Here is a 15,009-nt window from a genome sequence, read left to right as displayed (position 1 = left end):
CATAAAGAACTTGTTCTATTCCTTTCCAGAGCCATATTCTCTCTCTCTCTCTCTGGACAATCCCACATGCTGCACAGGACCAAGTCTTAGATATTTGCCTTTATGTCTCCTTGACTTACCAGAATGTCTAAAACCCAGTAGGTGTTTAATAAGTGCATGTTGAATTAATTTGAAGGCACATAGCTCTGTAAAACAATAACTCAGTATTAAATGCCATAGTGAGACAGAAAAACAGAGGGGCTTCCAGTCCCAGCTCTGTGACCTTGAGCAGGTTACTGTACCTCACTAAGCTTCAGTGTGCCCACCTATAAAGTGGAAACAAAAATACCTACTTCAAAGAATTATTGTGAAGATTAAATGACATAAGTTAGTGATTGCAACAAGAGCAGTACATCCTCTAAGGGGCAACCTGGAGACATGTAGAGGCATTTCGAGTCATCATAAAGATGGAGGTGATGCATTTGATGGCCAATAACTAGAGATGCTGGGAATCCTACAGTGTGTGGGACCATCCTCACGCAGCAAAAAACTCTCCTGCTTCTCAAGATTTCCGCATGTTCCACTTCCTGTGGGGTGGGGAGGAGCTGTTTATAATTATTCGAGTGAGAAGCTAACTCTGTTTTACATATACCCTCAAAGATTTTTTTAACTTCATTTTAATATAGACTGAATTTTCCAGAAATGCAACTACCATGTAAATTGAGGAAAGGCTGTCTCTTTAATTCAGTACTTTACCAAGCATTGTTCATCATTTCAGAAAATCATGTCACTAATGGCTCTACTGTCAGTGGAATGTGAGTGATTGACACAATCACCCTTGTATTAGTCACTATTCCAGCTATTGCATTCCTGGTGATTCTATAATAACATATGTGGCTAGTTCTTATTTAAAGACGTAAAACGTGGAGAAAAAGTATGGACAATATTCAGTGGTGCATCGGCTCTCTTGTCTCACATCCATATGTATTTCTTACAAGCTGGTGCCAGCACCTGACTACTTCATTATGTTTTCTTGTGTGCTCAAGCATTTACATATTGAAATACATGCTGTTTTATTTATAATTTGCTCTCTTTTTGCTTTTCCTTTATAATATAGCTACAGCATCATATCAATTTTCTTGAACTTATCTGTGCAGGCAGATTATTTATGAGTTGCATTTCAGGGTGACAAAAGCCATGTTACAAAATCCTTGTCACAAACAAGGGGTGCAGGGTCTGTGAGTGGTTTGTAAAAGTCCTAGCACCAAGGCTGGCATAGAGTAAGCATTTGTTTCCTGGGTGTTGGTACTATTATTATCAATATACTGAGCCAATCACAATTATGACATAATTTAATTGTGATTCAGGATAAGGCTCTTCTCTGGCTTCAGCCGAGTGAATTATTGTCTGTTCCAATGTTCTCACTGGGGGTTCTAGTTCATTACACATCAGGGGTTGTCAAACAGGAAAGAAGACAGCTGCTACCCAGCATAGAGCACAATGTGAGGCCTGTTGGTGCCACCTCCACTTTCCCAAAATACACCCCTTACTCAGGAACATCGATGGCTCCCCACTGCCCATGGGACCTTCCTCTGATAATTGTGCTTCCCCTACTCTGAAGTCTGGCCCAGCCTATGGCTTCCCAACCCCTATAGCCATCCTTGGCTCTCCCTTTCCACACCCCTCCTCCAATGTGAGGTCCAGTTCTAGCCCCTCCCCTTGCTCAAAGTGATGCTGAAATCACACCTCTTCCAGGAGGCCTTTCCAGACCACCCCAGGCCACTATAACCTGCTTATCCAAACTCGGTACCAACAGAGACTGTGCCAGGATTTGACACTTACTCCAGAATCATGTTGATTATCTTCAGGTAAGTGAATCCAAACTTACTTCCCCACTAAATAGAGAGCACTTTGAAGTTGGAGCATGGATTTGTAAAAACTACAAGCAATAATGATGAGACTAACATTGGGGTGTTCCCTGCATGCAAGCATGGGGGAATATTTCCACACATCGCCTCACTTGAGCCTTATAACAACCCGTGAGGTGGGGGTTTCTCAGTGCCCCCAGGTAAAGCTGAGGAAACAGCTCAGAGGAAAAGAAGGCCTGTGCCCAAGGTCACCGTGGAGACAGAGCAACCATTCAGACCAGGGCCTGCCTGGTTCCAGAGGTGGTGGAGCCCATGGGCTCTGCTCTCTTCCACTCATCCATTTTCAAATTACCCAGCCCGCCACGGGTACCCGGCACATCATAAGCGCTTGGTCTGGTCGGTGGGTAAATGTTTGTCAAGGCAAGGAGGGAGGGCCAATGCTTGTTGAGGACTCTGTGGGTACCAGGGAGAAAAGCACCAGTTTTGGGTTCCACCTTGGTAGACCTAGGTTTAAATCTTGACTCCTCCACCAGCTGTGTGACCCTGTACACATCACTTGCCTCTTTGGGCCTCAATATCTTCATTTGTAAAGTGGATTTGCCAATACTCGCCTGACAGTCTGTTGTGAAGGTTAAGTTAAATCATGAAAGTGGAGGGCCCAGGCCAAAGTCCAGCATGTGGCAGGTGCTCTGCAAACGATGTGCCTCAGCTCAGCAGGAAGGACCTGGGTCTGTCTGACTCCACTGCTTCTGGGACTCACTCTTCCCATCATTTCCCTGCTTCCCTCTTAACCTGCAGTCTCCCTCCATTTGCTCCTGGTTATCAGACAAGGGTCTCGCACCTAGAGCTGCACACTCAGAATCACACACAATTTCTATCAATCCTTTCTCGATTGTCACTCCTCTTCCCCAAGATAAGCTTTCCCTCTGCTCTTCCCTTAGCCACCGAGAGGGGTGAGGGAGAAGAGCAATTGGTTGAATGACTGCCAGGAAATGCTAGCATTTTTCACCCCAATCAACCAAATGGGTCCTAGCACATGACAGGCATCACAGACTTGCTGGCTGATGGAATCAATCAACAAGTGACCACTCATAGCACATCCCATGTGGCTCACACTAGGAATAAAAAAATACATGCTCTAAGAGTCCCTGGCATGCAATGGGTTCCCAATCAACATAGGCAAAGAGGAAGGAAACCCGAAGAGAGGAAAGAGGGAAAAGGGAAGGAGGTTAGCTTTCTGGTCATTGTATTCACGGTTTCTTTTCCCTGGAATCCCCTATTTCTCCTGCTTCTGGGAAATTAACAACTACCCACATTTCACCCTTCAGCTTAATGCCACTGACTCCCCAGGGTCATGTTTATCTTTACCACAGGGAGATTTTGTAACTGTCTGTTAACTAGTCTGACTCGCACTCCAGCCTATAATCTTGTTGAGAGTTGATATCTGCAGTGCCTGGCACAGGACATGGTACACAGGACAGGTTTAATATTTGTCTCATGAAGTAAGAAATATCCCTGGACCCACAAGCTTGACAGAGACACAAGAGGCAAACAGGGATGCTCAGCTGGATGCTGCTGCTGCTAAGAGCTATGGCAGGAGTGAGGAGACGGCCAAGAAGGATGAGGGTGGGAGAAGTCAGGGAAGGCTTCCTGCAGGAGTAGAAGACAGCAAGGTGTGGCAGAAACAAAAGGGATGAAGAAGTAAGGGATGGAGAATCTAGGCCTGCACAGTATTCTAGAGGCAGAAAGTTGCTCTGGATTCATTATCATAGTTCTGCCACTAAAAATTGACCTCAAGCCCATTACTTAAACCTTTAGAGCCTCAGTTTTTCACATCTGCAAAATGGGGTGATTAGTATCCACTCCACAGGGTGCTTGTATCAACAGGAGATATTTTACTTAGCTAATTGTCACCTGTGTGTTCTCAAGCATATCACAGCCTCATTAGTAAAGTTAGAGGACTGAATTTGCTGATTAGCCCTCTGTCTATCCATCCACATGGCTATTCACTGCCCCCCCCATCCATCTCCCCATTCCTTATCTATCTACCTACCCGCCTACTCGCCCACCCATCCACCCATCCATCTACTCACCCACCCATCCATCTACTTACCCACCCATTCACCCATCCATCTACGCACCCATCCACACATCTACTCACGCACCAATCCATCTATTCACCTATTCACCATTTTTTATTTAGGCACCTGGTTCAGCACCAGGCACTCTGTCCTTCAGGAGCTTATTTTACAACAGGACAAACGTGTATAAACATACAGTAAAGTTATAAATATACTAAGTCTACACTACAGGAGGTAGGAAGACTGGACTGAAACAGAGAAGGACCTTGAATGCTGGGCCCAGGAGTGATACTAAGGAAAGGACTCTAGAATCAGACAGATCTGCATCCGCATCTTGGCTCTATTACTTACTGTCTCTGAGACCTCGAATGGCTTCCTTAGTCTCTCTCTGCCTTATAAAAGGTGGGAGGGGGATAACAGCATGAGATCCTGGAAGGCTGCTGGGAAAATTAACAGAGAGGATGCTGCATGGTGCTTAGCACAACGCCTGCCTGTGCCCAAGCCTCCAGCAGTGTTAGCTCTGATTACACACGTTAAGGATTAGAGGGCAACACATAAACAACGAGAGAATGTATGGTGATGGGATTGGAGGAGACTATTCTGCCTTTTGTTTGTTTGTTTGTTTGTTTTTGAGATGGAGTTTCACTCTTGTTGCTCAGGCTGGAGTGCAGTTGCACGATCTCGGCTCACTGCAACCTCCGCCTCTTAGGTTCAAGCGGTTCTCCTGCCTCGGCCTCCCAAGTAGCTGGGATTACAGGCATGCACCACCATGCCTGGCTAATTTTTTGTATTTTTAGTAGAGATGGGGTTTCGCCATGTTGGCCAGGCTGGTCTTGAACTCCTAAACTCAGGTGATCCACCTGCCTCAGCCTCCCAAAGTGTTGGGATTACAGACATGAGTGAGATTATTCTTTTGCTTAGAAATAGCTTGTTAAAAATATTGTTTGGACAATTTTTAAAAATCAGTGTCAGTGCCACAGGTGATGGGGAGTTACTGTCGGGTTCTGAGGGGAGAGCTACACAACGAAAGCCATACAGAAGGAAGCTGAGTCTGGCCATGGTACACAAGAAAGCCAGGGCCCCGGCAGGGTGCACAGTAGGATGGCCCACTGGTGCTACCATCCAGGTGTGAGGCAGGGCATGCCTACCTGAAGGTGCTGTGCTGGCTCTGTCACGTGCAAGGTGGCTAAGGCTACGGTCCCCAGTCATCCATCAAACATGAATCAAGGTGTTGCCATGAAGGTATTTCATAGATATGATTCACAACCATGGTCAGGTGACTTTATGTCCAGGAGATTATGCAGGATAACCGGGGTAGGCCTCAGTCACTGAGATGAAAGGCCTACAGAGCACAGCTGAGACTTCCCCAGTGAGGAAGAAGTTCTGCCTGTGAATAGCAGCTTCAGCTGTGTAGAGAGTCCCAGCCTGCCCCTTCCGATGGCCTGCCCCCACAGTCACCAATTCCTCCACTCGAGCTCTTCCTCTATATCTCCTACTGGTTTTGCTTCTCTGGTTGGATGTCAACTGACATGGGCGGCAACAGGGATGGAGGGTAGGGGTGGCCTTGGCAGGTTCTCTGGAGGGGCACTCAGCTCCACATCAATACCGACTGCACTGGGGTGAGTGGGCCATTGCCTGCAGGCGACAGCAAGCGGGGGTGCCCCTGCAGCATGCCAGCTGTGGCTTAGCCATCAAGTCCCAGGCTCATGTCATCTCTCTCTGCTACCTCAAATGCCCCTTTGAGCTTTTGCTCATCACTGTTCCTGCCACATCTGTCCAAGGCAGCTCACAGGTCCCCCTGCCTGGAGCTGCCCAGACATGCTGGCCCCAGGGCACCTTTCTCCACTACAGCCCAACCTGGCTGCCAGGCTCACCTGACTCAATCATCCCAGCCTGGGCTCGTGCTTTCACAAGTAACAACATTCCACTGTCACTGCATGCGTCATGCTTTAACCCTGACAGAAGGGGAAACTGAGGCCCAGAGAGGTGAAGCAGCCCTGGATGGCCCATGCTAACTCAACTCACACAGTTGGCAAGTGGTGGGACAGGGCTCCCGACTCCCAGTTCCTGCTCATTCCACTCCCCTTGGCCACCATCCGTGCCTCATCTTATCTTATTTCCCCAATTCTTGAGAACTAATCATTCTTTTACCATTCCCCATAGCACCTAGCACAGAGCTAATATTCAGTAGATACAAAATAAATTCCCCACTCGTTTCTGGCTTAGTTTTCCAAAGCACTGTGCCTCATCCTGCACTGAGAGCAAAGCCACTTTGGTTATTTGGTGCCTGCCAAACAGGAGGGTGGCTTCCCTTTTCCCAGGGAGACCCATGTGCACGGGGACAGTGCTGCACAGGCGCAAATTGCCGGGAGGGGTTCAGTAAGGGTTAACTGCAGCACCACTGCCAGTCCCCGCCACTGGGACTCCCGGCCTTCTCCAGGCCACCAGCCACAGAATCCCCTCCCACCCAGCAATCACTGGGACTTTGGGGGGCCTTTGTGCTTTAATAAAGACGGTATTACCAAGTCGCAAAACTTCCCTCCTTTCCAAGCTTCCTTGCTGCCAGGGTTCCCGCTAAAGGTGAAGCCCTGTCATTCAAGGCCAGAGAAAGGGCTGAATCAAGATGCTGAACTCTTTTGACTTAAAGTCACAATCTACTGCTCTCCCCAAACCACAGTGGTGTGAGAAGTGCTCCCAACGGCATGGCGGCTTCCGTGTCCTCGGGTTCAGGGCCCTGGGGCAGGGGCTCTCCTGTTTGGCTGCCCAGGCGTTCTGCATGCATCTCATGAACGTTCTAGTTTCCTTTCTGAATGCAGACATCGGCCCCGGCCACTGGGAGAGTCCTACCACCAAGGCAGCTCTCCTCTCGCTTGAGACTGCAACAAAGGCCACTTGAGGGCCCAGAGACAGCGCTGCCCAGTTCCTTTCCTGGGCCTGTCCTCTGCTCTTTCACACATCCCTTCCTTTTATTTCCCCAGCCTCCCTCTACTCCTGTTTTATGCCTCATTGAGCCATTAGACACTTTATAGGGTGCTCCTGTAGAATAAATTTTCTGTGTGCGGCTCCTGATGGCTCTCCCCGCTGGTGCTCCAGCCCACCTTGGTGGCAGTGGGGGAGGGGAGGAGCCTCCTGCAGCCCCTCTGAGAAATGCCTCAATCTGCAGATCCAAGACCTGCGGGCTTACCCCATGGTAAGCAGCAGGTGCCCTCACCTGCAAAAACTGACCCCTGCCCAGTGGCCAAGGGCCCCTCTCATGTTTTCTCATCTGTGAAATGGGGACGATCTTCGCACCTTCTGCATAGGTTGTTGTGAGCACTGAATGAGTTAAGGCCTTGGAGCAGGGCCTGGAAGGAAGAAGGTGCCACTCAGGCCTTGGCCTTGCAATGACCATCCTCCAGACAACACGATCTGCTTAAGAGTCCTGTGCCACCTCCAATTCCTCTACTTGTGGGTGAATGAAGGAAGGGAAAGAAAAAAATCAATTCAAGGCTCTTTGCAGCTGTTTCTGTGTGAGTGTGTCTGTCTGTCTGTGTGTGTGGTTTTTTTTTTTCCTTGCCTCGGTGTCCTAGAGCTTTGAAAAGAATAAAAACAGAGCCCCAAAGCAGTGAAAAGGCATGATTCTTCTTAAAATCCCAGCTAATCCTGCAGCTTCCTTTAAAGTGGCAATAGGAGGAGGCGGGGAAGGGACCAGAATTGTTTCTGCAGCACCCTCCCCTCCCAGCCACTGCTCTTGGAGACCAGGAAATGAGGGGGAAAAATCCATAAATCATCCACCAAGAGAAGGACAGAAGAAGGAACCAGGCAGTAGGGAGAGCAAGGAACAGGAGCCAGCTGGGCAGGGTGTAGGGACAGCATGGGGGGACACTCTGACTGTCCACTGGGCAGGGGTGGCTGTCTGCAGAGGGCAGTGTCCGGGCCAAAGGCCGGGTCAACTACCCCTGTTCAAAAGGCAAAGGACAGCAAGGTCTCAAAATCTTATATGGAACCAGGCCCTGCAGAACAAGGATGAAACCCCGAGAGGTGTCTCTGGTCTGACCACCTCTGTCCATTCTCCTGCCACCTCCTCCCTGGTCCTATGCTAATGGGGCTCCCTGCCACAGCCCCACCACTCCCCACCAGTCCATTCACAACAAGCAGCCATAGCCAGCTTGCAGGGATGAAAATAGACCGTGCTATCCCTGCTGGAAAACCTGTAGTAGTTCTCCAACACACTTAGAAAAAATTCGATGACGCCTGACCCCCGCCGCTTCCCTTCTGATCTCATGCCACCATCTTTCTCAATCACTGCCTTTACTTTGCCTCACAAGTTCACCAAGTCCTTCCCACTTGAGACTTCACATGTGCCACTCGCTGGGCCCATCCCATCCTTCCCATCACAGACAGAGGCCAACCCTGACCTCTCTGAGGAGGTCACCTGCCCTATGCTTCCCTCTCCCAGCCCTGTGCTCCCTCTCACTATACTTATGTTGCTTATTTTCCATCTTTCTACCCCATGGTAAGCCCCATGGTCTGGTTCACTTGCCATTGAAAAGAATCCCCAGCCTGGTGCCTGGCATAGCAGGTACACAGTAAACACTTGCTGAGTGAGTGAATGAATGAGCGAGTGAATGAGCAACTTCTCTAGCAAGTGAACATGTGGACATGGGAAATATCCCATTTGGGGCTGGAAGGCTGGAGTGAAATTTTTAAGGATACTTTAGAAAAGCTCTCTACTGAAAACCATCATGTTGCTTTTTAATATTTGAAATAGCTCATACTTTGGGTGACAGCAATTTACATATTAGCTTCTTGTTAAGTGGGAATTTGTTTGCATAAATTATTTTAATAAATTAAACCATCAATCCACAGTTTTCTATAAAGGGCCAGGTCACGGATATATTAGGTTTTACGGGTCACATAGTCTCTACTGCAATTACTGCACATTGCTTCCGTAGAAGGACAAAAACATCCAGGGATAATATATGGGTGAATGGATGTGGCTGTGTTCCATTAAAACTTTATTTACAAAAGCAGGCAGCAGACTGGATTTGGCCCTAAAACCACAGTTGGCCAATCCCTGGATTGGATTAAGGCTTACCAAAACCACAAGAGAAGGACACACGGTAATGAAAAGAGTTTTTTTTTTTTTTTTTTTTTTTTTGGCTGCAACAAACATGCACAGAGATACTAGAAAAACATCACAAACCCTAATATTGTTGTACATGCTTTGGCCTAAGATAGAATTTACAATTTTGAATTTATGTGAAATTGTTGTTTCATTGAATATAAAGCATTTCAGTTCTACCATTCTGCATGTCTGCAATGTTTGTACAAATGGGAAATTCTAAGGGCAATTTTCATTCTGGAGGTACTAGGGAGCTACTGAAGGTTCAATGTTTCTTGAATATGTGCATGGGAAACAAAAATGGAGAGGACAGGATGTTTTTGGTGTTTTTCTTTTTAAACAAAAATAGACTTGGTCAATAATTGGATGAGAGGTATCCAACATGGCTGAGTGGTTTCAGGCCCAGGAGACCAGGAGAAGGAGCTGGTGGCAGGGATGGGCAAGATGGATTCAGTTGATGAAAAAACACAAAGACATAGGAAAATCACAAAGACATCTCTACTTTCTGGTCACTTAATTTCAATTATCCCCATTCTAATTATCCAAAGTGAAACTTTGTATCATCCAGAAGATACTGTCTGGAAGTTTCCTCCTGAAGAAAGCAAGCACCTTAGAATCCTATGTTTTCTCAGGACTTAATATACAATTGAGAAAGGCTTTTTTTTTCCATAGGAGATTTCTGAAATTTCCAATAGTGTCTAGAGTGAGGGAAAATATCTATGAAGAACTAAAACTGCAGCTATTTTACTGGAACGGGGACATAAACTGCTTAATGAGAACCTACTGTGAGCTCAGAACTATGATCAATGCATTTGTATTCAATCTGCACAGTAACTCCAAGCTGGAGATACAGAACAGACGAAGACTGGACTTAAGGAAGGCAGCCTGGGTCTGAATTCCAGCTTGGCTCCTTCCAAGTGGGTAGCCTTGGACAAATCTTGCAACCTCTCTGGGCCTTATTTGTAAAATAAATTTGGTCTTCAAAACCAAGATGCCTCCCAACTCTGACAGGCTACATTCTAATATTCTGGAGTCAATTCTCAGCCATGAGAATCCCCAAGTTGTATTGTTTAATGCTAGAGCTAATACTCAGAGTTAAACTGCTTACTTGTCTGAACCTCACCTTAGCAGGTTGCATGCTCTGCGGGGACAAGGCTGTCCAGTGTCTCTCTGGTGTATCCCCGGCACCTCCCAAGAAGCCCAAAGCACAGGGGGAATTCACTGATTCCACAAATGTCTATTAAGCAACAGTTAGTGGCAGGCATCTTGCTACCTACTGAAGCTGGGGTGTAGGGAATCTCCCTCCAGCTCAGAATAGCTGCTTCTGAGCATACAGATTGCTCATCAGACCCCAGGGTTGGGGAAAATCCCACATGCCTAACATCAAAAGATTGTGAGGCATACTGGGAGGTGCCCAAGGGGGTTCGTGGAGAAGAACATGTATGGATGTTGTCCCAGCAGGGAGATGCTAATGCCAGTGCTTCTGGGACTTCACCTCTGGTGTTGTTATAGCCCCATTTGGGATCAACTTATTCGTGACCTGATCCCAAATCCTCACTTAGAAAATCGCCATAGTCCCCACATCGCAGATGACAGGCCAGGTCTATTGCTGAAAGGCCAGGTCTACAGTGTCTGCCTCCCTGAACAGGTGAAATGCTCACTAAATTGACTTAAAGTTGGGGATATTGTTTTAATATTCCTTGGAGACAGGAGGGGTCTGGGGACTTTTTCTTGAATTAACGAATATTTATTATAAGTGGAAATTTGTGCTGAGGCTTGAGTATGGGCAGCAAGCTGGAACTTCAGGGAAGAGATGAAGAGGGAACACAAAGCCAGTCGCAGCTGGACAATAGCTGGGAGACGGGTTTCTTCCTACTCGAACAGCCTCGTGAAAAAGGATCTGGCTAGGGTCCCACAGGCCAGGGGCAGGGGTGACCTCTGCCCACGTGGGAAGTTTCAAATGACCTGATGTTTTATTTTTTGCTGTTTTTGTACAGAACCCCAAGAAACCTTCATATTCTGGGCTCGTCTCCAAAGCGAAGCAAGTCATAAACAGGAACAAAAGTGCCAGATCCTCCCCTGAAAAGCTTACCTATCAATCCACGGACTTGGGGTTTCTCTAAACTGCCAGATGTGCCCCCACAGAACCTCATCATTCATAAGGAGCTGGGAAACTGGGGACCAGGCTGTCACTCCTGGCCTGACATTTATTCACTATGTGACCTCGGGCAAGTCCCTTCCACTCTCTGAGCCTCAGTTTCTTCATCCATAAAATAAGGGCAGAGGTAGACCAAACCATTTCTAAGGATTCTTACAGCTCCAGCAAACCGCATCTCACCCAAGATACTAATGCTGGCCTTGGGCACAGGACACATGGAGGAGAAACCCAGTCTTCAGGAAAATACTTAATTGGCTCATCTGGTTTCTGCATTTCCCTTAAAAGTACCATTTAGAAAGAGCTGCAACCAATAATCATTGAGCACCTACTATGTGCTATCTCATTAAATACCTCTTCATAACCAGTCCATAAGAAAGTCGCCATAGTCCCCACATCGCAGATGACAGGTATGACAGTAGCCTATCCAGGACATGGATTGCATGGTCCCCAATGCTGGAAGTTAATCCCAGTCTTCTGCTTCCCACCGGAGGGTCCTTGAGCAAATTATTGAATCCCTCCATGCCTCAGTTTCCTCATCTCTAAAATGGAGATAATGATAGCCCCCATCTCATGGGGCTGTTCAAAGCCTAAATGGAGCAGGCACGTGAAGCACAAAGGAAGCACTCATAAATATTAACCATTACTACTGATAACGATCATACTGCCATCACTACCACTTCTACCAGAGATGAGAAAAAGGAGGTTCAGGGAAGATGTGTGAAGGGACACCACTCAAAACAACACAGTGTTCTACATCTTAGTCGAGAGTCCAGGGAGAGGCAAGGAGGGAGTAGCCTGGGGTCAATGTTGAGGCAGGGTCACTATGCAACTATGGCCAGGCTGCCCGCCCTCCCTTAGCCCCGGGTTCTCCACTGGTAAGATAGACGCAGCAGCTCCCCAGACTGTGAGGATCTGCAGCACTTGCAAGGTGCCAGGGAGTGGAAGGCAATGGATAAGTGTTCGCTCCCTTGCCTTCCCCATAAGCCTCTTGTGAAATCTCCAAGATCATAGCTGTCTGCCCTTCCTCGAACTCAGTTCCTGCATTAGAATTCTCCAACGCTCAGACTTAACCGCCCAGTCAGCAGCGAAGGGCCTCACTACGGGACTGAGTCTTCTCCTTATGGCTAAAGCGAAACTGCACTGCTGTAGCCCACAGCCTGGGGCCTGCAGCTCAAGGCCATATGAGGTCCTGGAACAGCCCAAGCATGTCCATACACAAACCTTGTGCAGGCAACCTTTCCTGCACCCACGCACAGCCACCACCCTGCCAAGCCCCACAGGCCTCTGTGTCAACTCCCATGAGGTGGTAACCACAGCAAAAGTAGTAATAATACCAACCATGATACCTCCTCCCTTCTCTTCATGGTTCACGAAGCACTTTCATATATTGTCTGGATAGGGAAGGGGCTGTGTTTTACTCATCTTTAGAAACCCGTTGAATAACGCTAAGTATATAGTAAATACTCAGAAACAATGACTTGAATTATCCTTATAACGAGATTTTTAAAAATTGCCACTTATTCAACATTCACTATTAGTTACTCACTCTGTTGAGCACGGACCATACTCAACTCTCCTTGCATTTCAGCCTCACAACCACCCCAGGTGGTGGTAAGCTCACTTACCAATCCTGTCTTACAGAAGAGGAAAGTGAGGCTCAGAAAAGTTGAGCAACATGCCCAAGGTCATGACTAGAGAGTGACAGACCTGGGGTTTGAATCCTTGCTCTTATTACCTCCAGCTTTTTTCCTGGAAGAGGCAGCAAGGAGGAGGATGGGAGACTGTGTGTGGAGTCTGAAGAAGTAGATCAATAATGACACAATTTTATAGTTGGAAAAAGAAAAATCCTATAGTCTTCATGATACAAACTACAAAAAGCAAATATAAGCAAAATCACCTTGGCTGCAGGGACATGAGAGTCTCTGCTCTACTTTCTGCGGTCCCTCTGCATCTGTGTGGCTGTTTTAAGTGCACCCTCAGCTTCCAGATAGCCCGTAGCATGGAGCACCTTGGCTTCCTTCCTGCAGATCCACCCACCTCAAACTTTCTAGCAGTTTCTTCTTCATCCTACCCACCATTGTGGGAGCTGAGGGGAACATCTTTTGGAAAAGGGCCCAGAGTTGTTAAGTTCCTGTTTCCTTGGAGGTTTTATCTCTAGCAGCTGCCCCAGCCAAGAACTTAGAGTTTATGAGCAACTGCCTATGGGAAGGAGGCCGGCAAGGAGGGATGTGGTCAGCGCAACCCAGGCATAAGAGACGCTTCATTTCCCTCTTTTTCGTAAGAAAAAGATGAATAGCAAAATGAGGAAACCATTGGCATTCACACTCAGCCACAGGATTGGGGGCGATATGGAATGGTGGGGACTGTGGCCAACCAGAACCCCCTGGAAGGAGATGGCAGCTGCTCAGTTCAAACACATGCCACTGTGTAGGCAGGCAACTCCAGGGTTGCCAAATCTTACTTTCCAAGGGATGCCAGAATCAGATTTCTTTTTTCTACACGAAATCTCCTGATTTCTAAATGTTGTCAACGAATTCTTCCCCTACCCGCCTTTTTAAAGTAAACACAGAAGTGAGTTGGACTTGGCCACAAGCCTCATGTTTCTAACCTCTGTACTGATCCTTGCAGTGCACAGCATGCTCACTCCCCAGATGTCCCCATGGTCCCCTCTACTTCCCAGCCGCTGTGCAGTAGGTGACACCGTGTCTCAGGTTCTGGCCAACGGCCTGTGAGTGGAAGAGCCACGTGTAACTCCCAGGCCATGGCAGTTAAAAGCTAGCCTCCTCCAGTTTCTCTTCCCTGGTGAGGCAGCAACCCTGGAGGCTGCATGGTACAGGTGGCACAGCAAGGCTGCAAGATGAAGCAGCTGCTCTTCCCTCCAGACTCCAGGTGAGGGAGAAATACACCCCTGAGATCTTGGGGTCTGTCAGTGGAGGCAGCCAGCATCACCTGCCCTCACACACACCTAGAACCCTGTCTTCATTATCAAAGAACCCTTGTAGTAGTTCAGCATTTCCCAGTTTTCAAAGCACTTTAACCCCCTTACCTTGTATAACTCTTGACTCAATAAGACAGACAGGGCAAGGCTTTATTATCTCATAGTCGCGTACACTGAGGCTCAGAAGATAAAATTGAACTGTCCTAAGGTGGGCGGCCAATAAGTGGTGAGGGTGGGTAGAGCTCACTCTGGTCCAGTGTTCCTCCCCGCTCCCAACTTAAGTGCTGGCCTCTGCAACATGAACTCCCTGTTACTCTCTGGGTCATCTGTGAGCTCGTGCCTTCCCCTGCCACGGTTAGCTGCTTGAAGATCGACCTCTTACCTTTCCTGTAGACTTGGTCCCCTTCCAGATACAGAAGTAACAGATGGTCCAGGCTGCCAAGAGACACAAGGCCAGCTCCCAGCGAAGGTTCCCGATGTGCTCAATCCCATCGGAGATGGCCAGGACCCGGTGCCTGTAGAAGGGAGGGTGGAGAGTCACTGGGGCTGGGGCTGGGGCTGGCCCATCTTCAGCAAAGCTAGTACTGCAGAGGAGCAGGGATGGGCCCACGTGCTGATTCACCCACGTCCACCATGGGCCCAATGTCTCCTCTGGGGAGGACTTGGGGCCTCCAAGAGGAACAAGACCCAGCCCTCTGGACCTTGGATCATGAATTCACACTCTGGGGGAAAAGATAGGCAAGTCTGCAGATGTAGTACAAGAACAGTGTGGAAAGGGCTCCAAAGGAGGATGCACCCAGCCTATCTTGGGGTTCCCAGGAGATCATATTACCAGCAATAAACATCCCATGTTCCTCCCTGAAGGAAGCCCATAGATCCTG

At 48.0% G+C, this 15,009-nt stretch overlaps 1 protein-coding gene across 1 annotated transcript in view; it reads right to left on the bottom strand.

Moving 5' to 3' along the window:
• SLC6A11 (solute carrier family 6 member 11) overlaps positions 1-15,009 on the bottom strand; it is a 122,942-nt gene that overhangs the window by 80,016 nt on the left and 27,917 nt on the right. Inside the window, exon 5 of the mRNA XM_032149720.2 lies at positions 14,511-14,643. Within this exon, the coding sequence (XP_032005611.1) occupies positions 14,511-14,643 (133 nt within the window). The remainder of the gene's footprint in view (positions 1-14,510; positions 14,644-15,009) is intronic.

Source organism: Hylobates moloch, unplaced genomic scaffold, assembly GCF_009828535.3.
Source record: "Hylobates moloch isolate HMO894 unplaced genomic scaffold, HMol_V3 SCAFFOLD_4, whole genome shotgun sequence".
NCBI lineage: Eukaryota > Metazoa > Chordata > Mammalia > Primates > Hylobatidae > Hylobates > Hylobates moloch.
Note: the sequence above shows the minus strand (reverse complement) of the source record. Positions and strands in the feature narration are given on the sequence as shown.